At 35.5% G+C, this 26,764-nt stretch overlaps 1 protein-coding gene across 2 annotated transcripts in view; it reads right to left on the bottom strand.

The window, feature by feature from the left end:
* Window positions 1-19,034, bottom strand: part of LOC131073557 (uncharacterized) — a 77,898-nt gene extending 58,864 nt beyond the window's left edge. The window contains exons 1-4 of one of the 2 annotated variants that reach the window (XM_058010011.2): window positions 18,681-19,034; window positions 18,546-18,596; window positions 16,126-16,276; window positions 15,537-15,632 (exon numbers count right to left, since the gene is read on the bottom strand). In XM_058010011.2, the coding sequence (XP_057865994.2) occupies window positions 15,537-15,632; window positions 16,126-16,276; window positions 18,546-18,596; window positions 18,681-18,797 (415 nt within the window). In that variant the 5' untranslated portion in view covers window positions 18,798-19,034. Of the gene's footprint in view, window positions 1-15,536; window positions 15,639-16,125; window positions 16,277-18,545; window positions 18,597-18,680 lie in introns of both variants that reach the window. The other variant, XM_058010010.2, reaches the window with a different exon arrangement.
* Between the last annotated feature and the right edge of the window lie 7,730 nt (window positions 19,035-26,764).

Here is a 26,764-nt window from a genome sequence, read left to right on the forward strand (position 1 = left end):
AATGGACAGTAATTATTTATCTTCATTCTGCTTATCACTTCTTCAAGATGGTGCACAGTCTCAAAGTTGAAGATAGATTGGATGGTGCTTCCAATTTCACGTCATGGAGATTCCGAATTATGCTTGCTTTGAATGGAAGTGATCTTGCAGACTTGGTGTACAGAAAATCCACCAAGCCCGAGGCAGAAGAAGAAATGATTCAATGGAGAAAGAAAGACATTCAAGCTCAGAAGATACTGGTTGATTTCATAAAAGATCACATTGTTCCCATCATCTCCAAGATGAAGACAGCTAGTGATATGTTCAGAACCTTGGAGGAGATGTACGAAATCAACAACACTAGCCATGCCCTAGCCTTGAAGCAGCAGCTTCATCACATCAAGATGGCGAAAGAAGAGTCCGTCATAGCATACTTCACAAGGATTTCTGATTTGAGAGATCAGCTCTCTTCTATCGGAAATGTTGTTGATGACAAAGACTTGACCATGTTAGCCCTCAATGGTCTTCCAGCATCTTGGGAGTCTTACATTCAAGGAATTAGTGCAAGGGCAGAACTTCCCATGTTTGATCGTTTGAGGGCAGATTGTATACAAGAAGAATCAAGACTGGCTGCAAGAGGAGTTATCAAAAGCACTCATGGAGAAGACAATCATGTTCTTGCTGCCCAGTCCATCAAGAAGAAAGGAGGCTATTGGCAGAAGAACAATTTCAAGAGAAATAGATACCAAAGGTCTGACCCAGCCCCTCATTCAAAGAAGAAGAAGAAAGATATTTCACGCATCAAGTGATTCAGGTGTGACAAGTTCAGTCACTATGCTAGGGACTACTTATCCCAGCCAAAGCAACAAGGAGCAAACATAAATGAAGTTTCAAATCAAAATGATGTTGAAGACTTCCTCTTCATCTCTGCCTTGTCAAGCAATGTTCCTACAGACAGTCATACATGGCTGATTGATAGTGGAGCATCTAGAACAGCAGTATACATTCAGAATAGATGCCCTCACCGTGTATTAAAGGATATGACTCCAAAAGAAGCATTTTCAAGGATCAAACCTTACATCAGCCACTTGAGGATCTTTGGAAGTCCAGTATATACTCATGTACCCAAAGAGAAGAGAACCAAGTTGGGACCTTCTGGAAAGAGAGGAATTCTTGTGGGCTACAGCGAAACCTCCAAAGCATTCAGAATCTACATTCCAGGTCAAAAGTATAATGAGGTTAGTAGAGATGTTACTTTTGAAGAAGATATTGCATTCAAAAAGTCCAAAGGTTCAAGTATGGAGATTGACAATGAAGTTCATGATAACCCTCAAAACTTGGATATTTGATCATGATACTGAGATTTAGAGGGAGTCTACAAAACCTGAAGAGCATGATGATCTAGTTGAGCCTATGGATCTTACTGATGGGCCTAGAGATATTATTGTGAGCAAGAAGAGACCCCTTTGGGCAAGAAACACTATACAGGAGGCAGAAAAATTTGCAGCTCCAAGTGGCACATTCAAAGAAAGTAGGAAACCTCAGAAGTTCTCCAACTATGTTGCATTGATGTGCAACCTCATTGAGAGTGAACCTTCTAGCGTTGAAGAGGCCATGAACCAGCAAGCATGGAAGAATGCTATGAATGAAGAATATCAGTCTATCATCAAGAATGATGTTTGGGATATTGTGCCTAGACCCAAAGGTAAGTTAGTTGTATCTTTCAAATGGTTGTTTAAAATTAAACATGCTGCTAATGGAAGTATTGAGAAATACAAAGCTAGGTTTGCAGCTCGTGGCTTCTCTCAAAAGGAAGGCATAGATTATGAGGAAACCTTTGCCCCTGTGGCTCGATATACTTCTATCAAAACTATCATTGCTATTGCCGCAACTAAGGGATGGAAGTTACATTAGATGGATGTAAAGACAACTTTTCTCAATGGAGTTATTGAAGAAGAGGTTTAGATAGAGCAACCTGAAGGCTTCGTGATCCATGAGAGAGAGTCTCATGTATGCAGATTGAAGAAAGTATTATATGGCCTTAAGCAGGCTCCCTGTGCTTGGTATGAAAGAATTGACAAGTACTTGGTAAGCTTAGGTTTCTGTAAGAATGATGTTGATCCAAATCTTTACTTCAAGGTATTCAATGGTGAGATGTTAATTCTGGTTTTATATGTTGATGATTTATTTCTGACTGGAGAAGATCATCTCATTCCTAGATGTAAGAAAGAACTGACTTCAGAATTTGAAATGAAAGATCTAGGTCTCATGCATTTCTTTATAGGGTTAGAAGTATGGCAAAGACCTAATGAGATTATTCTAAGTCAAGGAAAATATACCATTGATATTTTGAAGAGGTTTGGAATGTTAGATTGTAAACCTATGTCTACTCCTATGGAATCTAACTTGAAGAAGTTGAGTGAATCTGCAGCTAGTTCAGATCTTGTCAATCCTACTGAGTATCGGTAGTTGATTGGATGCTTGATGTATCTAGTTAACACTAGACTTGACATTTGTTATGTAGTGAGTGCTCTCAGTTAGTTTATGTGTGAGCCTACACAAATTCATCTAGTTGCAGCCAAGCATATCTTGAGATACTTGCATGGCACAGTTGGATATGGATCGAAGTACTCTTCCAACACAATACTGAACTTGGAAGGTTATTCTGATTCTGATTGGGCTAGAAGTGTCACTGATCGTGAGAGCACTTCTGGAGTTTGCTTCAACTTGGGATCTGCCATGATTTCCTAGTGTAGCAGGAAACAGTCTTCAGTGGCATTAAGCACTGCGGAAGCAGAATATATTGCAGCATGTGTGGTAGCTAGAGAAGCAGTGTGGCTTCGAAAACTCCTCGCAGGATTGTTTGGACAACCTTGGGAGCCTAAAGTTATCCACAGTGATAACCAAAGCTGTGTGAAGCTTTCTACCAATCCAATATTTCATGACAGAACAAAGCATGTGGAAATCCAGTATCATGATATCAAGGATATGGTGCAAAGGAATGTTGTTCAGCTGAAGTAAATCAGCACTAATGAACAAACAACAGATGTTCTCACCAAGCCTCTTACTCGAGTGAAGTTTGCATACCTTTGAGATAAGCTTGGAGTTGTGGAGAATGAAGCTCTAGCTGAGAGGGAGTCTCAACATCAGTGATACGTTGAGATGTATCTTCCACCCTCTGCGAGTAGGCATGGTGGCAATGCACTCTTCTGTGGAAGAAGTTTGAGGTGAAAGCCCTCCTCCACCCTCTACAAGTAGGCATGGTGGATCCACCCTTTGCGAGTAGGTATGGTGGATGTCATGGAAGAAATTCCATGATCTAGCACTTGTGTTTATTCATCCTCTAGGAGTAGCTATGGTGAACATGATGTTGAGATGACAACATCACGATTGCGTGATGGGCACTTGTGTTGATTTGTTTTCCATTCATGGGTGTAGCCATGATGGACCCACCCTCTGGGAGTAGCCATGGTGGTTGTCACTATGTGACTTAGATCTTGAGAATGTCTCTCCCTAGCTAAGAGGGAGTGTTAATGTTATAGCTAGGTCGGATACCTTCTAGGGCCGACCTAGCACGAATATGTGACTAATTGACCTTTGGCCTTAGTCATGCCCTATATGGAATATGTAACTTGTAACGTGTGGGATTGAAAGTATTATATCATTATTTGTTATTTCTATAAGGCCGACCTATTGTGAATAGGTGCCTGGCTGTCATGTTGTAATAAGTGTCTACCTCCTATATAAAGGAGATGAATTGTCATTCAAGGATATACAATTCAGTGAATTCCTTCTACACTTAGCAAATACCTTCTTCATTCAGTGATCTTCTTCAGCAGTGTTTAGTGAACTATCACCTAAGGTCAGCGATTACACCTAAGGGTAGTGAATCATCTTACAGAGACAGCGAACTGCTTTTGGAGACAGCGAACTTCACTTTAAGGACAGCTAACTCCATTCAAGAGACAGCGAACTTCCTTGAGGCAGAGAACATCTTCTCTTGATCTGCAAATAAGTGATCAGCATTTTGCAGATAAGTTCTTTCATTGTTGTGCATACCCTAGTTTGGAGACATAATAATGCTACTGTGCATAACCTGCTAATTCTAAATGCTTCAAGTGTTGAAGCCAATTTGTAAAAATACTTACTAATTATTGCATAATAAGATCTAAGATTATAGCTGGGTTTTTCACCTCCAAGAGGGAGGTTTTCCCAGGGTATCACTATGCTATGTGTTGCATTTGTGCTTTCTGTTTTACTTTCAGTCTGATTGCTAAAATTAACAGTGTGATGTGTCAGCAATATTTTGGATAGAATTGAATAAGAGGGAAGCGTACAACTTGCCGAAGAATTGCAATTGCAGATTTTTTGATGATGACTACACATGGTTTTGGCCCAAATCCTATTTCATCATATCATTTTTCTTTGATAAGCTTTTTTTTTGGACTGCAGGAATTAGGTAGCCCCCTATAAATTGCAGTGCACTGGCAAACTTTTTAAAGTGACCAGTGACACTGGCACAACATGCCCTCCGGTACCATGGGGGCTAGGGGGAGACTGGACCTCGTGCCTACCACAGGAAGCTCTCGTCTTTGATCAGCTTTTTAATCTAACAAGTTGATTGTTGTTTTGTGCAAGTTTCGGTACCTCCTTCCCTAGCATAGCATTTTTCATCTCATCTATTATTACACTTGTTCATTTGTGTTTATTCCAATGTGTTATTGACTTGTGTCTCCATTAACACTTGTTGTACTCCATTTGAGCTTATTTGATTTACAAGAGATTGTTTCCACTTGTCACGATTTCTTTTGTGATGATTGTGGTGGCTATTTAGTTTAGTTGGGCTACATTTTCTCAACATCTCTGTCTTTGGGTGCTTGTTGAAAAATAGATTGTGGTTGGCGGATTACTCTTAGAATAGATTTGTGAAACAACGAGATAACCATGTCTTTAACAAAGAAAAGTTTGGCCACGTTTTTATCCTCCCCTACCTTCCGATGGAATAGGCAATACGAATTGTCATTGGTCGAGATTCGGTCAAGAAGAACAATAATGCTCTATTTTCTGAACTAGCATCTATATTCCTCTCCAACAGCATGGAAATTTTGCTTGACAAGGGTCTGGTCAAACATCTTGCGAATCACTACATCCAACCCTTCATCTTCACGGTAATGTTGTTGGATGTTGCTTTAGAACACCACTGTTTGAATGCTAGGTTGACTGCTATAGTAAATAACTTCCCTAAGGAATGTTTGACTTCTTTTCCCATAATTCCCTCTATTCTTTCCATAATGCAGAGGAGTCTCATTTGTGACATACCAAATGACTCATAGGATAGTTGAAAAAATAAATGGAAGACTATTTCTTTAATTATGCTTTTACAATGTTCAACTCTCTCTATATGCTACTCAAACACAGATAAAGGTATGCATCTTCCAACTTCTTTGCTTGCTCTGGAAAATGGTAATAGTGCAAGTGGAAGTTGTGAGGGCTAGATTTTCTTCCGTCTTGCTTTGTTTTGTACTCTATAAGGGTTAGATATGTCTTCCATCTTGTTTGTTTTGTACTCAAAACCAAGTTTTATCTACTGTATGTATCCCAATTTTGATACTTTCGTCTTGTTTGGATGTTGATGTAATTCTTTTAAGTTTAAAATGAATCTTATATGTGGCTCTACCAATTTGATCGATCAAAAAGAAAACAGATATCCCCTCAGAACACTGATGAAATTGAATACTGAGGAAGAAATGTAGCAAAGATTGGTCATACCAAATTGTTGCATCAATGCTCTCTTAACACCCTAAATCATAGAGGTGGAGCTAACTATAAGAATCAAGTATACAAAATTCCCTAAATGTCCAAGTGTAAATTATTGGATTAGAATGGCAACATGATAAAATCGGAAGCAAGCAAACAGCTATCTATTTTTTTATACCAAGCTTGATGTTCTTCTTTGAGACCATACAATGAACAGTGAAGCCTCCAAACAAAAAAGCTACTTGATATATATCTCCTTGTAAAGATAACCATGCAAAAATGCACTCTTCACATTCATCTAATTAATCGACCATCAATGTAATGCAGCAAGAGAAAGTACAAGACAAATATGATACATCTTGGACATTAGGGCACAGGTCTCAAGATGATCGACTCCCTTGACATATGAAAAGCCCTTAGCCACAAAAAATGCATGTATTTGTCAATGGACCATCTACTACATATTTGGTTTTATACACACACTCACAACAAACCAACATTCTTCCCTTAGGAAGAGCTATAAGATCCCTTGTGTGATTCGTTATCAAAGAAAAATACTCCTTGACCATAGCATTGTCCCACTCTGGAATACCTTTTGTTAATTTTAGCAATCAGACTGAAAGTAAAAAAAAACAGAAACCACAAATGCAACACATAACACAGTGATACCCTGGGAAAACCTCCCTCTTGGAGGTGAAAAACCCAGCAAGAAATGTCTCAAATCTGATTAGAATAAACACAGTAGCAGATTACAATCTTTACCCTCCTTTAGGGCACACATCAACTAGAGCGAAACTTATCTGAAGATAGAGGACTGAATGTATATGCAGGTCACTGTTACAGTAAGCTAATCTGAGACTGAATTCGACAGTCTTAAGCTACTTCGCCCAGTCTGAGACAAGTTCGGCAGCCGAGGATAGTATTCGGTCAGCCTTAGAATGACCTCGCCAGCAGTAACATAGATTCGCTCCACCTTAGGCAAATTCGCTGATGCAGAGACAAGTATTTGCTGCCCTAGGAAGATTCACAAGTTCAGAGATCAGTCGCACATGAGAGTGATAATTCGCTTGAGATTGATTGCTTGTGATCTTCAAATCACCTTTCATATATAGCCTATAGGAGATGACACATACAATAACCCTTGGTCAGCCTTGTGTATTTTGGCGCTAAGATACAATATAATTTCAAATGCTTTACAAGTTATATGAATAGGTCTTGACCTATATCATTATTACAAGTTGAATATAACAGCCAGTTATACAAGTTACACCCATCGCCCAAATAGGGCCTGACCCAAATAGGGTTATATGCCAAAATGCTAAGGCCGATAGGCCACTTAGCATTTTATGTACTAGGTCGGCCCTAGAAGGGATCCAACCTAGCTACAAAACAACACCTTTGACATATGAAAACATCTAAGAATCGTCTGAAAGTGCATTGTGAATGATTATAGCAAGAATCCTTAGGATCATCAACCAAATGTCTAGCCTCCTCAAGAGTAGTAAAAGCCCAATGGGACAAAGACTATGCACCCAAAGGTGTTGTAAAAGGACCATGGCTTCATCTAACTTATTTCTATAAGCAAATTTTTCTAACTCATTAATAAAATCTAAAGGTTTTTCAACCAATATTTGTCATGGTCCTTTAGATTGTGTGAAGGGAAGAGCTCAATAGCTCTAGGTTCTGTATAGCGTCCCCTTTTGGGGCTAGACCTGATTTTGCCCAAAATAACAACCCTAACAAAATAATTTATTTACAAATAGTACTCTATTACATAATTGCAATTCAATTTAGAGAAAATTGTAATCAGTTAATATCAAACATTAATATCAAGGATCTATGATCATATGCAAATAATCCCTATTAAATAAAAAAAAACCTAAATGCATTGAATCCAACTCTTAGCATACTTCCCACAGCCCACCATATTAGGAATTTAATGTGAAGGCAAAGTAGGACACTTGGTGACTGTTCCTCAACTTGGCCTACAAGCTAAGTAACTTGGGGTGGGCCACTTAATTGAGGGAAGGACGCCTGGATACTGGTTCCTCACAACTAAGCCCAACAGCGCGGAATGAACAACCAAGTCAATTCGACCCCTTGGCCCACAAGCTAACCAGCTTGGTGTGGACTACTTAATTGAGGGAACCAGTACTGATGCACCTCCCTACCAAATTTCCTCACTAATCCAGATATGATTGCTTGTAGGAAAATCAAATGAATAATTACTAATGTTTCTTGATGGATTGGCAAATTAATTCAATAAATAAATTTAGGATTCACAAAAGATTTCATAAAAAATAATAGATTCAACCATATTGCATACCAATCACTTTATTAAATATAAACAGCTGCCTTTTCTGAATTCAAACTCAGATCTCAGAATTTTTATCTCAGATCTATTTATTTTGTTGTGTTTATTCATGCCCTTCAAGTGGGGCTTCAACTCCCTTTTTATATCTTTCTTTCTTTTGGGGAAAGGTTACATCTCGTACTTTGAAGATATACCTCTTCCTTACACAACTGTTACCTTTTCAACATAGCCACTGCCCTTTCATTTGTTTATAGGTAAGATTTAATCATTAATAAATACTTCTGGTCATCCCTTGTTATTAGTCTATTTTATTTATTATTATTTTTCTCTTTATCTTAGTCGGCCTTTCGCAGGCAATCGCTGCTTACTTTATTTATAATCCCCTTTGCCCCTGGGTCAGCCTCTAAGAAGATAATCGCCCAAGCATTATTTACATGAATATAGTTTCTAATTTATTTTTAATTCATGGGCATGGCATTCTGCCAGCATAGCAATCAATCACCAAGAGAGCAAAAAAAATAATGGAAATTTTATTAAACTATTGTAATGTATCTATAATGGTCATCTTAGATTTAGATGTTTAGGTAGTTTCCTTTCAGTCATTCGTTTCTGTTTTAGAAACTCTACTTGTAATTGCTTATTTAAGGAACCTTTGTCTCCTTTGTTAATATAACATCGATTTACCATAACATGGTATCAAAGCGGGTCGAAGGAGTTTCATTAAATTTGGCGAATTTCTAATAATAAAAATTTGAGGCTTCTTTCCTGGAATTTATTCCAGAAATTTTTTTATTCGTTCTTTTATGAAAAACGACTCTGCTTTTTTCAGGGGTTTCTGGTAGTGGGTTTCATGTGGAGTTTTCGTGAGTCATTTTCCTCCTTTCTGGTCGTGCGTCAAGGGTTTTCATCTGAAAATTTCGTGGGTGTATGTTTTTTTTGGTGAGCACCTCCCATTTTGTGGCCCATGCTAAGGGTTTTTGTGCACTTTTGAGCGCCATTTCTAAGGATCTGCTCACCCGAGGTTTTTTGTGGCTTGCACCTCAAAATCGTTGTTTTGTCTCACGAGGCTCGACGGCTCTGTGTTCTTCAAGCCCGCGTTTTGCCTGCAATATGTCTTTGTTTTCTCAAGTTTGTTCATGTTTTCTGAGCGCGTTTTCAGCAGTGTTTTTTTTTTTGCATCTTCTATGACTCGTGACGACTTTCATCATCTTTCTCTTGCGTGGTGCAATTTTTGTTATTTGGTGACGATGCATTTCTCCTGCATGGTGCAACATATTTTCTCTGTTTGTCATGTGTTTTTCCGTCCACAACACTGTTTTTTTCATGTTTTTTTCGCGCGACCCACGGATTCATTTTTCGCGGATTGATATTCTCTGCTGCAACTGTATTTTTTTGGCGCCCAAGTTTTGTTCTTACCCATGAGCTAGGGTTTTGAATTCACTACAGATGTTTTTCACAATTTTTGAACAAAAATTGTTTCGTGGGTTTTTCTAATTTCTCCTCAAAAATTATCTTTATGGGTTTTTATAATTTTTTCCTCAAAAATTATTGGTGGGTTTTTGATCGATTTTTCTCCTCAAAATTTGTATTTGGTTTTGATCAATTTTTCTCCTAAAAAATCATGTTTCATCTGTAATACGCGAAGTTCGCATGGGATTTGGTTATTTTAGGTTTATAATTTTTTCCTAAAAAATTATTGGTAGGTTTTACCATATTTTCCACAAAAATTGTGGTTTGTTGCAAGTCGCACCTGGAGTCGCTGGGGCAAACTTTTGTAAACGGGTATCCTGCAGTTTATTTGGGAGTTGTTGAAGCGAACAATGCTAATCTATAAAAAAATTTGCGGTTTTTGACAAAATCCAATCTGTTGCTCATTGGAGGGTTTGTCGATTTTTCCTCAAAAGCGTGGTTTCAAGTTTTTTTCCGACTCAGTAATTTGTGTGTGACGGTTCTATAATTCACGTGTGAGTGTTACATCAACATTCACTTTGGACAATTTTTGGTAATCTTGGTCATTAACATTCTACTGATCCAGTAAGGGTCTCAACAGCAACAAAGTGTTCTAAAGAGGAGGGGGCAGCCTTCTATGCATTTGGGACCAAAAGACCTACAGATTGTCTTTTGTAGGGTAGTTAGATCGATGACCATTAAGGGAGGGTATTAAAATATTGTAATGTTTCTATAATGGTCATCTTAGATTTAAATGTTTAGGTAGTTTCCTTTCAGTCATTCGTTTCTGTTCAGAATCTCTGCTTGTAATCGCTTATTTAAGGAGCCTTTGTCTCCTTTGTTAATATAACATCGATTTACCATAACAAATTTAAACCATGTCTTTCAACCCCCTCAAAATGTATTAATGTTGCAAATTGCAACCCCTCAACAAAATACAATGGGCATTTAAATGCAATTTTTTAAATATGGAAGTCTAGATTGATAGCTTATAACATTCAGTGTTTTTTACAATTTTCATATAAAAATGCTTGCCAAACAAAAATTAGATGTTAAACAAATTCCTTGCAATATTCTAATAAATTTAAAAAAAACAAAATTCAAATTCACAAACAAAAATTATGCTGATCACAAAAAATTGCAATAAATAGCTTCAAATAGAAAGCATTATCACTTGGAGCAGAATCTAGAAAAATCACTTGGCCCACTACAAAGTGATTAGAAAGAGCACAATGTTGCTTATAAGAAATCCAAAATCGACATTGTTGGTGAAAGATATGGCTCTTGAAAAAAGTTCTCTCCAAGGGCTAAAAAGATGCCTCAAGGGTGTTGTTTTGACAGCTCTCCAACAGTTTGGACCAGCTAAATGGTGAACTAGGTGGAGCCACAAGTGTAGATCTAGAGGTGTGACTTAGAGCTGTTAGTTTAAGGCCCCACAGACTTAGTGTAAACACGGGCAGTTTAGGATTTATTTTGATATGTATTTGGTCTGATATTTCTACTGTCCACGAACTGGATTAAATTTTGTAAATCACTATCTGTAAGATAGTTTAAAACTGTGATACGGTCTGACTGACCAAGGTGTCCGTTTTTAACTTGGTTTTTTCATTCTTTTGGTTCAAGTAGTGTATATGTGACTAGTCAATTGATTTTTGGCCTCATTGGCTTCATATTGTAACCTGCTTAGTATTCTAGTTTGCAACATTATAAATAAAAACAAAAAAGTTCAACATATCATTTGCTCAAGTTAGAAAGCTTGCTCTAAGACGTAATCAATTAACACACTGGCAAAAAATCCCCCCACAAAGGAGAATAATCTTGTAATAGGGTAAAAATTGAGCATATAGCACTATCTTGATTCAAATAATGTCTACATTTTATTAACACACAAAAAAGTAGGTCACAGTTATAGCATTTTGAAAGGTGTCACTTGCACATGTTTCACACATCCTATATTAAAATGTAATAATCTGTTCTACAAAAAGTTGTTGGACTTTAGGCTATAGTTTATTAAATATTTCAATGGAAAAGTCCTATTAGATTAAGGACTCTAAAGCTAGAAGAGTCTGAAATGGACATCAATTATTACACTAGATAGTGTCAACTTAAATTATATTCATGGGTCATTTGTGCTAAGAAATGAAAACTCTTATATCTAAAGTTAAAGCAGTAAACAAACATGCTGCAATTTGGTAACCATACATCAGCTACTTATGTTTTCGTTAAACATGAAATATAAAGTTTCTCACTCAAACACTCTTGCTGAATTCAGAATATAACTAGCACTTGCCTCTTAAGAAGGTGAAATAGAGCTTGCAAAGACATTAAATCTTGAAAACAACATGCAATGGTGACATTGCACCATAATTGACAGATCAATCGCAAATTTTAATATTTCTTTTGCTTGATATTTCTAATTCTTCAGATATTTCCATTGTCCAAAAATTTACAACTATCAACTCATTCTTTATTGTCATAGTTATTTATTGCTGGAGTGCTATTAATTATGCATCAATAAAAAAAATTAAAATTAAAAATTAAAAAATAAGATTAATCACAACTTTTAATATTTCTTTTGCTTTATATTTCTAATTTTTCAAATATTTCCATTGTTAAAAAATTTACAACCATCAACTAAATTTTTAATAACATGGGTATATATTGCTGATTATGCATCAACAAAAATATAAGAAATAAGAAATAAACTTAAAAAATTTAATAAACTATTGTTAAAATTTTAAAAAATTTATTTGTCTTTTCGCTACAACTTTTGTTGGATAATAAGAAAGAACTCACCTACACTTCGACAATTTCTAACAATATTAGCCTAAACTGTAAATGTGTCTACTGCTATGATAAATAAGATGGCATAAACTCAGATGTGGAAAGCCATGGAAAATAAGTCATCTCTTCAAACAGACCCTTGTCAATCGACAGTCAACGTGTAGGTCATAGAAAGTTTATATTAATATAAAAATATATAACGACTAAAAACCTCATGTTTCAAGCTATGTTACTGAGTTAGTTAGTTCTTGTCCATGCACCAAAACTGGGTTCACCTGAGTCCAGGTTCACCCAGGTACATACCCAGGCGTCTAGGTACACCCAGGTATGTACACAGACGTATCCAAAGGCGCTGTGTGCCAAAAAATAATAAAAACATACATTTTTTGACCCTTTTTTGCATCCAAAAACCTTAAAAGCATCAATTTGCCCAATACAAAGATCATTTAGCTCTCTTCACTCTCTCTTTTCTCTTTTTCTCACATCTAACACCTTCAGCAGCTTATCATTGCTACCCCTCAAACCCATTAGCATCTCCAATCCCAAAACCCCACTAGTTAGTGGGATCTCTTGTCATATAAAAAATTTGATTACAATGAGGGGTTATTGAAGTGGAGACCAAAATCAAGAACTTAGATTTTGGTCTGTGATGCCCTGGCACGTCATTTTTCAGGGCTGCAATTGTTTATCAGATTTGAAGGCTGCTTTGGAGGTGAAATTCAGAGCTACAGGTTCAAATTTGGACTGACTACAGCAAGGTATCTTCATACTCAAAGCATCATTGAGAACAGCAATAGACAGGACAAGTTTTTCAGACCTAGCACTGGTTTATTGGGAGTCTGATAAGGTCAGATAGGGTTTGAACTTTGAAATCTTTTCTGGGGACAGCTAGGGTTTTAAGATAAATTCTGAGATATTCGTATCTAAATCTGCATATTTTAATCATCTTTATCTCAGAAAAACAAAGAGAAAATCAATGTAATCCATTTCTGAAATTTCTGGGCAGAATTAAAAAGATTTCCTGTACTTTTCTATGTTCAATAATACTCAGAAATTTATTTCTATTAGCAGAAAAATCATATCAGTAATCTGATTATAAATCTGAGTTTGTTGTAGAATTTCTTATATGCAAATAAACTTTCAGATTTTTTTGTACCCTAGTTTTGGAAATATTGTTATTTTTCAATTATTCCTATTTGGGGTTATTACACAAACAGCAAAAATTAGAGTGATCCTGGTATTTTTAAAGATACCATGTGTAATTATTCATGACAAGTCTCAACTTTTATAAACTAGAGGCATGTTATCCCAAAATACATCAAGCCAGCTGTTCGCATCTAAATTTGTTTTCTAAATGTGAGACCAAGCATGAATATGGAGTATGATCAAGCTTTATTTTCTTATTTCAAGGTGAGTGTAAACATGGAAGGGAACTACTCGACTTTATCTACTACTCAACAATAAAGGCTTGCACTCATTGCATGACGCAAGGCTAATTAGAAAGAGCTAGAGAGCTTTATGGTTTTCCCATGCCTTTGTTTGTAGAGGAACATGACCACTATGAGCCACAAGCTCTCTATCGCCATCATCATCAAAGTTTGACTACTTGCCAATAAATGTGGCTTTGCAAAGTGAAGGACGAAGAAATCTCTAAAGGCCTTTTCAGCATGGAAGAAGAGAGTCGTCACTCAAAAAATCTGCACAAGAAAAGGAAGAAAAAAGGAAAAAAAAAAGAGAGATTTCACAAACTTAAACTTGAGTCTTCAAAGGTGATGCATTGATTATGTTGATCCCATGCCTTTGTTTGTAGAGCAACATGACCACTATGAGCCACAAGCTCTCTATCACCATCATCATCAAAGTTTGACTACTTGCCAATAAATGTGGCTTTGCAAAGTGGAGGACGAAAAAATCTCTAAAGGCCTTTTCAGAATGGAAGAAGAGAGTCATCACTCACAAAATCTGCACAAGAAAAGGAAAATGGAAAAAAGGAAAAAAAAGAGAGAGATTTCACAAACTTAAACTTGAGTCTTCAAAGGTGATGCATTGATTATTGGAGGTGAAACTATTATACATCAGGCTACCTATGTTTTTGTTGCTAAATCTACATGGAATCAACCATATATCTCTATTCTCACCAGTGATTCTCAAAACCTGAAGAAAGGAATAATGATCCTTACATATCATAAATCAAACAAACAAAGATGACTTCATTTAACATCAAGTATAGACAAAATACATTTTCCAACTAAATCATGGTTCCAAAATACATTAGTTCATTTACTGTGTTTTTAACTTACAAGTTACATCCCAAATCTCTAGATAAACCATACAAGAACTCATCACATATTTCCATAATAGAAATGGTGTTCAACAACACCAGTAAAGAAACGACCCACTATTGAAATATCCTCAGCCACCAAAGTGGGATCTAACTACCAAAGCTGTAGAGAGTCCTTCCCTACCTCTTGAGAGCATAGACCACATCCATGGCCATCACTTTCTTGCAACGCACATGTTCAGTGTAAGTGACAGCATCCTTATGACATTCTCCAAGAAGATATTTAAGATGCACCTAGTCTCTTCATAGATCAAGCAATTGATACACTTGAAACCTCCTCTCCTAGTGAAATGGTTAACGGCAGGTTTGTTGATGCCCTAAATGTTATCACAGAGGACTTTTCTGTGCCTCCCTTGGCCAAACCCTTGCCACGTTTCATTGCCCGGGCATTTTAAACTCAAAGAAGACGAATCAAGGCTCTTTGGCTGGTTTAACTAAACTTTTCGGTTTTTATATCACATTGCTTTGCTACACACAGCTGTAATGACTGTCGAATCTTTCCTCTGTGGGTTTCCCACATTCATGATGATTTGATATTTTTTACAGCTGGAAGATTTGATTCAAAGCAGTTTAATAAAGATGCTTCCTGGCAGGTTTAAAGATGTTTACTGGCAGACTTAAATCTGTTTAATGGCATAAGCCAATTTTCCAGGCTCAAAAGCAACATAAGAAGCCTATTGGCTAATAAATCATTTGTTGACAGTAGTTTAAGTGATTATTCAAAAATAATTATCCAACAGGTGAAACATTGCCTCAGAGAAGGAATATAATATGGAAACAACACTCAAGAATGGACATCAATTATTACCTCATCTGCCTTAATTACATAGTATGCATGTTCTTACACTCAAAGAAAAAGATCTCTAAGGAATTATCAAATTAAACATTGAGATTTGTATTTGTCCTCTCTACCTGAAAAGTGAAGTGCTCGAGTTGCACGGGCCGTAGGAAAACCCATGGATTCAAGTTCTGCTAATAGCTCTTTATTAACTTCTGCAGCCACCATATCTGTACCTGATCCATCATAAATAAGAATATCAGCAATTATAGAAAAGAAACCTAAGTCGTTGCAAAAAGACAAATAGACCCCATTCAACAGTTGCATGTGATTTTTGCCTGTGAGCAATTTAGCTAAAATCCAAGTTCAATGAAATTCCATCATACTCATGCAACCAAGCACAACAATAGAAATCTCATACTGCTCACACCCAAACCTTCCAAATTGTGGCACTTCATTTCTTTCGGTTGCATCATATTGACATAGCACATTGGTACAATTTATACAGAATTTCCAGCCTTGCTACATACTATTTCAGTCAGCAGTCTAACAAAGAGGCGGAATACTTCATATCCCAGTAATTTACACACATTCCTATATGGTAATTTTGCAAAGGTCCGAGCATTACTTGTCAGACTCTGAAAATAGAAAAAAGTGATCTAGTAGGTGCTACAACCACAAGGCAGTTTTGAGATCAGGAAAAAAAAAAAGACACTAACTCACCTTCAGACATGGGAGTATCTTCTCCAACTACAGCTACAGAGGAGCTAGGAGAGGGATCCTTCTTCATCTCTAAATCAATGGGGTTAGCAGCCTCTGCAGTTTTGTCAGTGAACTCTGTGTGACCAGTCCTCTTCGTGTGTAAGTCACTCTCCTGTGAAAATTTGCTTGAAATTTCAAAAAGATAAAAATAACATACCTATTGGCTATTGAGCTAATAGCAAGTCTCTTCAACATTAACATTATCAAACAAAACAAAACATGACTCCCACGAAGCAACATACCCACTAAATCAGGAAAAAAATTAAGCATATGTTTATAAAACTTCAAAAATCATCTTTGAGAGGAATTTTAGAAATTCAAAAAACAAACCTTGCAAGCTGCTAGCAAGTCTCTTCAACATAAGCATTACCGAACCAAACAAAATAAGACTATCATGAAACAAAATTACCCCTAAATTAGGGTGCACTTTGAAAATATATTTATATATGTTCAATAGTTCTCAGAAAGTTTTTTACTAAACCTTTATTTAAACAATATTAATGATAACTACCAAAGGAAATTCCATTTCCTTAAAAAATCATGTATTTTATAATAAAAAGGGCAATCCCTCAAAGAAAAAAACTAACAATAGAAAATAGGGCAAATCTTCACTTTCAATTATTGACAAAACCTATATGTCCAAGCGGTTCCAATGTAAGATTCAACAATTAGCTGCCATGATATGCCAACCCACAAATCTATCAGATAAACGTCCAGATTGTTGTCTAACAATTATCAAGTACATTCAACCATGACCCATGTTTATAAATCTAAGGAATGTAGCCCAGTCTTGGCCCACATGTTGTTAACAGTATAACAGTAGCTCATAACCTCTCTCAAGATTTATGAAGCAAAAAATAGGCAAATCCTCAAATTTCAAATGGCATGTACTTTTGAAAGATGCATAAAATAATATGAACTAGAGTTTTCCCTTATCTAAGCATTAGCATTACTCACCAGCAGTCGTCAACATTTCTATCCTGATGTGCAAAATAGATCACATGAAGCAGAATTTGCAAAAACTATCTAAACATAACGATCCCTAAAAAAATAATCAGATGGCTTGCAGCTAGGTTGGTGAACAGTTCTGCTCTTTTCAGCAAGACACAGTTTCAAAATTGCAATCAGAGTTTGGCCCAGTCCTCATGTATACAGGCTTCAGCCTAGCATTAACTGTGAATGGATTCCAACCCCAAGTAAAATACCAGACAGATTCACTGATATCAAAAAAACAAAATATGAAAAGACAATTGGATGAGCTCGACTGGTAAATTAACAGGCTTTTCATAGTGAATCCAAAGGTTAAAATTCCTTAATGAATCATTTTGTGTAAAATTGTTTAACATCATTTTGTGCAAAATTGTGTAACATTCTTCATCCAATTTTGTGTGGGGTATACAAAAAAAGAGAAAGTAAAATTGAGTAACAATAGGGATATATTTCTGGGTACAACATGCCAAAACAAAATCGAGCAACATGCTGCATCCAAGGGTAAAACCTACCTAAAATATTCCTCATCCAATTTTGTAAGTATCATACCGAAGAAGAAAAAGTAAAATTGAAATGCACTCTGGATTGAAATCTGGGTTCTACATGCCACAACATAGTAAAGTTGAGCAACATACCGCATCAAATTGTGGATTCAAACTACCTGAAACAGATGATGCCAAGTGTAAATCCTGTGTGATCTCTGCATTCACTTCTAGGGGCAGCAAACCAGAACAAAGTTAAATTAAGCGGCGTACCGCATCTAATTGCAGGTGCAACCTAACTAAATAGATGATGCTAGACATAAATCCTTTCTGAACTGTGCATCCACTTAAAGGTGCAATATGCCACAATAAAGTAATATTGAGCAACATACCTCATCCAATTGTGAATGCAACCTACCTAGAAGCAGATGATGCCAGGTGTAAATCCTGTGTGAACTCTACATCCAATTCTGGTGCAGCATGCCGCAACAAACTAAAATTGAGCAGCATATGCACTCAATTGTGGAAATTGGGTGCAACCTAAATCAAACAACTAATACTAGGTTTAAGTAGTCAATGAACTTGACTGAATAGAAACCATCTAAACGAGTAGCTTACCAAATAATTTCCTTGTTGTGTTTAAATCTACGACAGTGAGACCTCAAATTATCGATTACTTAATTTCCTTGTTCGCAGACATCAATATTTTACTTCCAAAAAACTACACTGTGGACTCTAATGAGATGTAATAAATCTACATTAAGCAAGTATTTCCCCACCGTTGATCCAGACTTCAATTTTTGCATTCCATGAGATTTATACATCAAAATCAAATTAAACATAACGGCTCCAATAAAACAGTACAATTGCAACGCAATGAAAGCGTTATTAGGGTAAGGAAGAACGTACAGTCTTAGATCGGCAAGGTTTTCCGCAAGCCGCGCAGATTAGATTAAGCACCTGAGGGCATCAAAGATTAGTTAAAACAACGGCCATATGGGGGCAGAAATTTTTAAGTAGTTTTATGTGAAAAGATTAAATTACAGCTTCAGTTGATTCAGAGAAATTAGCATGGCCTGTGAGCTCGGCGTGCTCTTGAGCTTCCTCGACGCTTCTTAATTGAGAACCGCAGTCCCCACACATGAGCGATAGACCCGCCATCGCCAATCAATTCGAAACGCACAGAAAAAAATTTCCTTCCAATCACGCGCGAATCTGGTTATGCTCCTCCGCCTTCGCTTTTTCTTTTATGCCCTCGGCTCTCCTCTCTCTTCATTTTTCAAAAAGTAATTCTGTTTTTTTACAGCCAGCGACTCTCCTCTTTTCTGTTCTTTTTTACAAAGTAATTCTGCCCAACAAACAACCTCGCAATTTTATCTTGAAGGTGTTTCAGAAGATATGAAATTCTTTAACCTCTTCGATTTCATAACATTTATTAATGTTTTCAATAGTTAGAGAAGTTATTGATTATTTTGTAGGCAGTTAAGTAGTTTGAAATATGTTTTACAGTTGGGTTAATATTATATAGAATTTGCATTAGATGTCAGTGGAAATTTAACCAGATATATGTTTTACAGTTGGGTTAATATTATATAGAATTTGCATTAGATGTTAGTGGAAATTTAACCAGATAGTATTATTAATTTTAGAAATAAGAAGAATAGTATTTATAAAGTTAGCAAAAGTTCTATTTTTTAAAATATCTTTAAGACAAATTTGTGAAGTTGTTTCTTTACATATATGATTATCTATTAGTCATCTTAAGACAAGAAATTCTATAAAAAATTTATAATATATGCATACAAGATTTAAAGATTTTGCTACAATGTTGTTTGGAGGGAAGAAAGCTAAAAAAATTACAATTGAATTCTTCTTAAGATGAGAGATGAGAGATGGAAGGAGTGAGAGAGGCTAGGTTGATTTGAATGTTTATTCACGCTAAGAGTTATCCTTGAATTATGCTTGGGATGAGAGATGGAATAGAGTGAGAGAGACTAGTTTGGTTCAAACTTTGTTTCCCCATTATATCGTAGCAAGATTTTTTAATCCTATTTACATTTATTATAGAATCTCTTAGGGTTTCTCAGCCTTGGGGTGGCTAGTTCTTTTAATGGCGCCCAAACCTTTCCCTTTGATTGTTGATGTCGAAGTGATAGGAGCGAACAATGACACTTGAATAAAAAACCTCACAAGTTATCTCAAGATTATGCCAACTCTTTGACTTTTATTCTTCACTTTCTTAAATGTATAATGCTTGTAAATTGCTAAATAAATTTTTTCATTAGCTACTATGTAGGTTGCATACCATCTAAAAGCATACTTCACAACTAAGGAAACACTTTGTTAGTTTTGTATGTGGTCAAGTCAAATACTATTCAAAACTTAACCACGGGCTTTTTCTTATTTTTCTTTGTGGAAGCTAACCATACAATGCAATCCTTCATCATGGTCCCTAGTATGTTCACAACTCTTTGTTAGTTATTTCTCCTTGTTGTGCCCAACCAACAATCTCTCAAAGTTTTATGGGTCAAGTTTCCTTAATTATCTGTGTCTTATTACTCTTTCCTTAAATGTATTGCTTCCTCCCTGGAAGGAACTATTTTTATAACAGAGCTAGTAGAAAAAAATTAAAATAGAGCTCTAATATTAGTGATAATAATTAAATCCTACATTGATCCCATGGGAGAAGTAATATAAAAATGTTGCAAATATAAAGCTAAATATTGGGGGGAAAAATGCATGACATGAGATGTTTTTAAGAAACCCTTACAAGAAAATGGTCTGCCTTAAAAGCAAACTTAATGTATCAAAGTTATAGAGTTATGATGCTTTGACATGAGAATGGGAAGATCTACAACCATTTGCTTCATAAAATCAATACCCATAACCATGCCTCTATCACATGTTCTACATCATGTGAACAAACCAACATATTTCCAACCATGCTGCAATATCATTAGTGCAAACAATGAGAGGACATTTCTGGCAAAAAAATCGCAACATAGTCCTACCTTTTAGTCATGTCTCTTAGGATTGAGGTGTCGTCTACCTTGTAAATCATGTGTCATCCTTGGAAACTGTCCTAAGGCACTTAGGGTGTATTGGGAAAATAATTTATAATTTTTGTTCCTATTTTTTTTGTAATATATTCATAAGGGGTGGTAGGTTCCACTAGTAGCAATAAAAGGTGGGTTGTGAATACAATTATTTAATAATATCTTTCCCACATGTGAACACCTAGAATGGGATAATTAATGATATGAGAAGTGGACAAATGAGTGGCATTTTGGCTTCTCCAAGTGGGTGCTTGAAAGATGCAACATGTGTCTCTTGGTATTATGTCATTTATTGCATTTAATGTAATATTTATCTTCCATGCTTGGACACCCAAGTTAGAAGGAAAGTATTTGACCCAAAGTTGAGGTCATTTCGTATTCCATTGAGGAAACCCAAAAGGTTGGGGCATTTAGAATGAAGAGTCTTCTTTAGATGCCTTGTTTGGTGATTTTGGAGCTCTTGTCAAATGTTCTATATAAATAGCTCTTTAGATGTAGGATTTGAGAGGAATAATTGAATGTAGAGTTGCTCTATAGGAACAAGGGCAAGTTTTCACATAAGGAAGTTGTTCATAAGTACGCAAGTGTTGTCATGTTGGATAAAAAGAATGAATGTGTAATATATTGTAATCTCATTTCAAATACAATGCATACTTGACCTCTCTTCTTGGTGGACTCTTTCCCGGAAGGGTTTCTCTAGATGTAAATCATGTGCTATGTGATACTCTTATGTTGTTGATTTATGCTTCATTGTTGTTATCTTATGGTGATGTTATGCATGATTATATGTTCATGTAAGGTAGTGTTATAAAGCATTATATGAAGGATGATTTTTAGCATTGTAAACAAGAAGGATCTAAGCATGGCAAATCCACATTAATACAACTCAATTTTTAGATTTGCATATAAGTTTTATATTTTTTGTTTTAGTACTCCAAGCCTTGTATCTTATAATTTGATTGATTATTTAAATAGAGAATAATTTCTCAACCTTTGGTATTAGAACCTACATATTTTCAACATTTGGTATCAAAATTGAAGGCTCGCTAGTTTTGGGTATTCATCTAGTTTTTATTTTCTAGCTTGGAAAGCTTGTGAAAATTTATTAGAAGGAAACAAAAGTTTGTTGAAGGCTTATGGGACTGCAATGAATATTATGTGAGTTAACTTTTTTTTTGTAGATTTGTGAAGTTGGAAGCCATGGATATTGTCAATGTGATCTATGTTGACCATTGGAAGCTCATAATTGGATCTTCACAGAGTTAGTTATGTTTTGGTGACATGTAGCTCTTGTCTGAAAACGTATGTGTATCTTCTTGTTTGGTATTTTTGTTCCTTTACCTTGTGGTCATGTGTAGTAATAAGATGTTCATGTTGGATGGATACTTTTGACATCCTAGTCACATGGAGAAACGTCAACTATTTGGACTATAGAATGGAGTGCTTATGTTGGCTTCATGATTTTAGCCCTTTGTTAAATGAAAGCACTAAAAAATAAGTCATTATCCTCTTTATGAGTTGTGGATCTAATATGTTTCATATGTCACAAGTTCCTATAAAACTTGGTTTTTATATCGGGTTTGTAATTTCTCTTACTTTCAAATGTTGATTTATAGATCCATGCTTATTATATTGTTTAGATGACATGTATAATGTGAATGTCTCGATGTTCAAGTAAATTTTAGATTTACAAAGATATTTTGTAGAATTTGACATGTCAACCAAAAATTGTGGTATCTAGATTTGTGATAATACTATATCCAAAGTGCTCTAAATGAAGGTGCTTACAGGTTTGCATCATTGCTTAAAGGGTTATTATTGATATATGGTTACTCCTATGTGGGTTTTTTTGGCAAATTAGGTGTAGAGTTCATCTTAGTGCTTAAGTCTTATAAATCCACTTGTTAGGCCTAATTATCTTTGTTCTACATGATACTGATATGGTATTGAATATTTCTTTTGTTATTTGAGATTGGAATACTACTTGTGTATCTCTTTTGAGATGTTGCATATGTGCAAATCTTGTAAAAAACAATTTGATGTGGATTCTATTTGGTGGACCTTATTTTTGGTCATCATTATTATGTTGATTTGTTGATTGTAGTGAGAAAAGGATTCTTTGGGAGTGCCTAATATGTTTGTTCATTTGAATCTTAAAAGCAATTTATGGTGCATGAAAAGCTATGTTCACTTTCAATAGAATTTTTGGTAATGATATTGGTCATGATGCCATTTATAGTTTGATATCACTTTCAGTTGGAGCTTTATGAAGTTACGCGATGTGTTCTATCTTATTTGTTTTAAGATTTTGGTTCTAAGTTGTTTTTGCAATGTGTAGTGAACCATGGATAATCTTTTTTTCGAAGTGTAGCGTCGTAAATTGTACACCCTTAATTCAGTGGTACAATTTCACGCTTGGGTTAGCACCCGCCTTAGTGTGTTGCATTTTGCATTTAAAAATTCCCTTTAAGCATTTAATTATTTAATTTAATTAAATGTAAAAGTCCTCCTTTTTCGCTCCACACATCCTAAAATTGGGCCCTTAACTCTAACTGTGCCCCTTTTTATTTTATCCTTTTAATCTATTAATTTATCAAAGCCCTAATTAGGTCATATTTTGACCTTCAAGGCCTGATTTTGCATATCCAAACACCTTGAATTGTTGCACCCACTTGGGGATCACCTTGTAATCATGATACCTTGCATCCCTAGAAATTTGTAAAAAGGGTGATAAGACCGGTATGAATCACATCGGTCCTAACTTTTTGTCCCTGAATTTCAAAGGATCATGTTTTGGCAGTATAATAATGTTTAAATCCAACTTTGTGTGAACATATATCAATTCTAGCTCAGTCTTTGAACAAAAACAAAGTTAGGGTTTCATATATAACTTTTCGTTTCCTCATTTGAAGGATCCAACTACTAGCAATTGAAGGAGCTTTTTATGAAGTGAAAGTATAGGTTGTGTGAAGTCTTCAATTAGGAAATCAAGCATTAATCAAGTATACATCAACCATTTTCATCATCAATTGAAGCTTTGAATATATTGAAAAATAATAAGAGACCACCGACTTTTGATTAGCTTGTACCTCTCCCTTAGGGTTTGGTATGGTTTTGTGTTATTTTAATATCTTTATATGAAAGACAAAAAAGAAGCAACAATTGAGTCACTTGCAATAATGTGTGCAAGTGCTCTCTGAATTTTGATATGAAGGTACAGCTCCCTTCATTGGATAAAATTTATGTTTTCTGAATATGCTTTTAACTAGAAAGCAATAAAGGCAAACTACCATCTACCCATAACCTTGAAAGTAGATGTGAAAAAACGATTTAAAATGAGGTGAATGAAGATAAGTAAAACACATTTTAATTACCCACACCCACGACAATACCCTTCCAATATAATAAAAATGCCCTGGACTCTGATTGAGTCTCTCTCATGCCTCAAAGGACAAGGAGGATCAGAATACCCAAGCAAAGAGCTAACAACAAATTTCTTTCCAATATAAAAGTTATTTATGAAATCAAAGTTTCAGAATTAAATGCATACACAATTTAATGTAATAGAAAAGACAATGAAAGGTAATCACAACAGAAACAAAGCTCATTGTAATCAAAAGAAACTATTGACAAATGCATAGATCAACAAAATCTTGTTCTTTCCATCAATGCCAAAATGTGGGCTCACAGACTCAACACCTCTGTAAAATAAAACTGTGTAGTCCAAAAAAGTATACTACCATTTCTTTTTTTACAACAGAAAAAGAAAAAAAATGCCGCTCTTTCCTTTCATTACATATATATAGCCTCTCTTTTTTTAAGAGACTTTCAGTATCAATAACTGATTCTTGAAAAGATTATTTATTTCCTTCTCACTTAACATTCCTGTGATTACAATTCTCACCTTTAGGGAAATAAAGCTCAAATATTTTAATACATAATTGCCCTTGCTAGCCTCGGTGAATACTTTTTCACTTATAGGTGAAAATACTTGTTCTCTTTCCTTGGTGTTTGAGATTATATGAGTAAAAACCCAAGTATCTCCCAATTAATGGTATTGTCATTGACATTTTTGATAGTGTTGTGCTTTGTTATCCATATCTTACGAACTAGATATAATTTTGTAAATCTATCCGGTGAGGATTTAGAAAGCTAGGTTTTCTAAAACATATAAAAAAATCACCAAGATCCAACGGTTTAATTGAGAGTTATTCCACCCGCACAAAGACTCATTTTTCTATCTAAAAACCAAAAAAACTCAGAAAATCCGTGGTTACAGGTTGCATTAAAAACTAAAAACAGTATACATGCTAAAAATTACACATGGGTCACCACTTTGAGCTTCCATTTGAAGGAATTATCTCTATTGTAAGACAAAGCTCTCTTTAGAATAGACGGGGATTGTAACTCTTTAGATTGTTTGTAATACATCGAGCCTTAGACAAATCATCATTATCAAATTGTTTGGTAAACCAACATGTTGTACTACTTCTTTCAAACATCGAACAATGCATGCCAATGTTATTGGATTATCAAACTCGCTGAATTTTAAAATCACACACTCTGAAACTGCATCTGTTTAATCCGATGAATCTCTGAACTCTAAATTTGAACCTCTGAAATTGAACCTGCGAACTCATTGAAATTTGAACTTCGAACCCGAACTTTGAAATTGAACCTGAACTTTGAACTTGAACTTGAACCCAAACTTTGAAATTTTTGAAAAGGTTCAGTAGTTCAAATTAATTGAAAATTGTTACAAAGACCTTCAAGTCTTTAAAAAACAACGTCGTGATACAACATACTCCGCTTGAACTTGAACCTTGAACTTAGATGAGGTTCAAGTGAGAGGTTCAGTTCAAGAAAAACTTTAACAAAACAAAAACCAAGATTTACACAAGCCCAGACTAAATAAAACACTCCTTATTTTTTAATAACGTGAGAACAAAATGCCTCAGGAAAATGAGGAGAGTAACAATCCCATCGAACAACTTAAAGCTACTCCTAACAAGATATCTCTTTGGGATTTGATTCAAACTTCATCCACACAACATGGAATGTTACAAGATGTTGAAAAGAACTCATATGTCCCACCAGCAGTGACACCTAATAATATGGCTTCTTTGATTGTTCCTATGAGTGAATCTAAAGCTCAAATTGTATTCACACAAGATGAGTTGTCGTCCTATGAGATTCAACATAAATACGATCCTCTTGTGATTGTTGTCCTTATCAATGATAATGCTATAAGAAGAACCCTTTTTGGTAATGACTTTGACCTTAATGTTTGTAGCGTTAGTATATTACATAAGATCAAGGTGGATACATCTTTTATTAAATCGAATTCTCTTATTATTTGTGTCTTTGATAATGTTACTAGATCTTCTTTATGTACTATAGCCTTGCCTATTAAGGTGGGACCTATTATTTTACCTACACCTATTCATGTCATGCCCGATAAGCTTACCCCCGATCTTCTATTAGGACGGCCTTGGCTTCATTGTATGCAAGTTGTCCCTTCCACTTTGCATAGACAACTTAATTTCATCTACAACAATAAGATGTATACTTTGTTTGTTGATACCAATTTACAAGCTCCGTTGCAAACCTCGTCTTCTTGTTCAACCACTTCTAATCCTTCTGAAAATACTTCTACATCTTCAAGTATGCCTATTTCCTTGATTACTCCTGACTCTTCTTCCACTCACACCAAATAACCACCTTCTCCTGAAGATACTTCTTCACCAAAAGAAGTTTTGTTGGGTGACGATTGGGGTTCTTTGGATTTTACACCTACCTTTATAGGAGAATATAAAATTCCCCCCAAGAGAACCTAAGATTAAAAAGGAGAAAGATATGGATGAATCTAAAAAGCAACCCACTTTGTCTAAACAACTAAGTAACAATTTTGTGGTTGCTTCTAATTCAAACACTTATTCACAATCTTCTTCTTATTCATATAATTATGGTATCGAGACCTATGAGGCCCCACCATCTCTTTCTGATATGGCATCCCTTTATGGTTTGGGTTTTCACATTTTAGCTAAGAGTGCATATAATGGCAATGGTTGT

This window comes from Cryptomeria japonica, chromosome 10 (assembly GCF_030272615.1).
Source record: "Cryptomeria japonica chromosome 10, Sugi_1.0, whole genome shotgun sequence".
Lineage (NCBI taxonomy): Eukaryota > Viridiplantae > Streptophyta > Pinopsida > Cupressales > Cupressaceae > Cryptomeria > Cryptomeria japonica.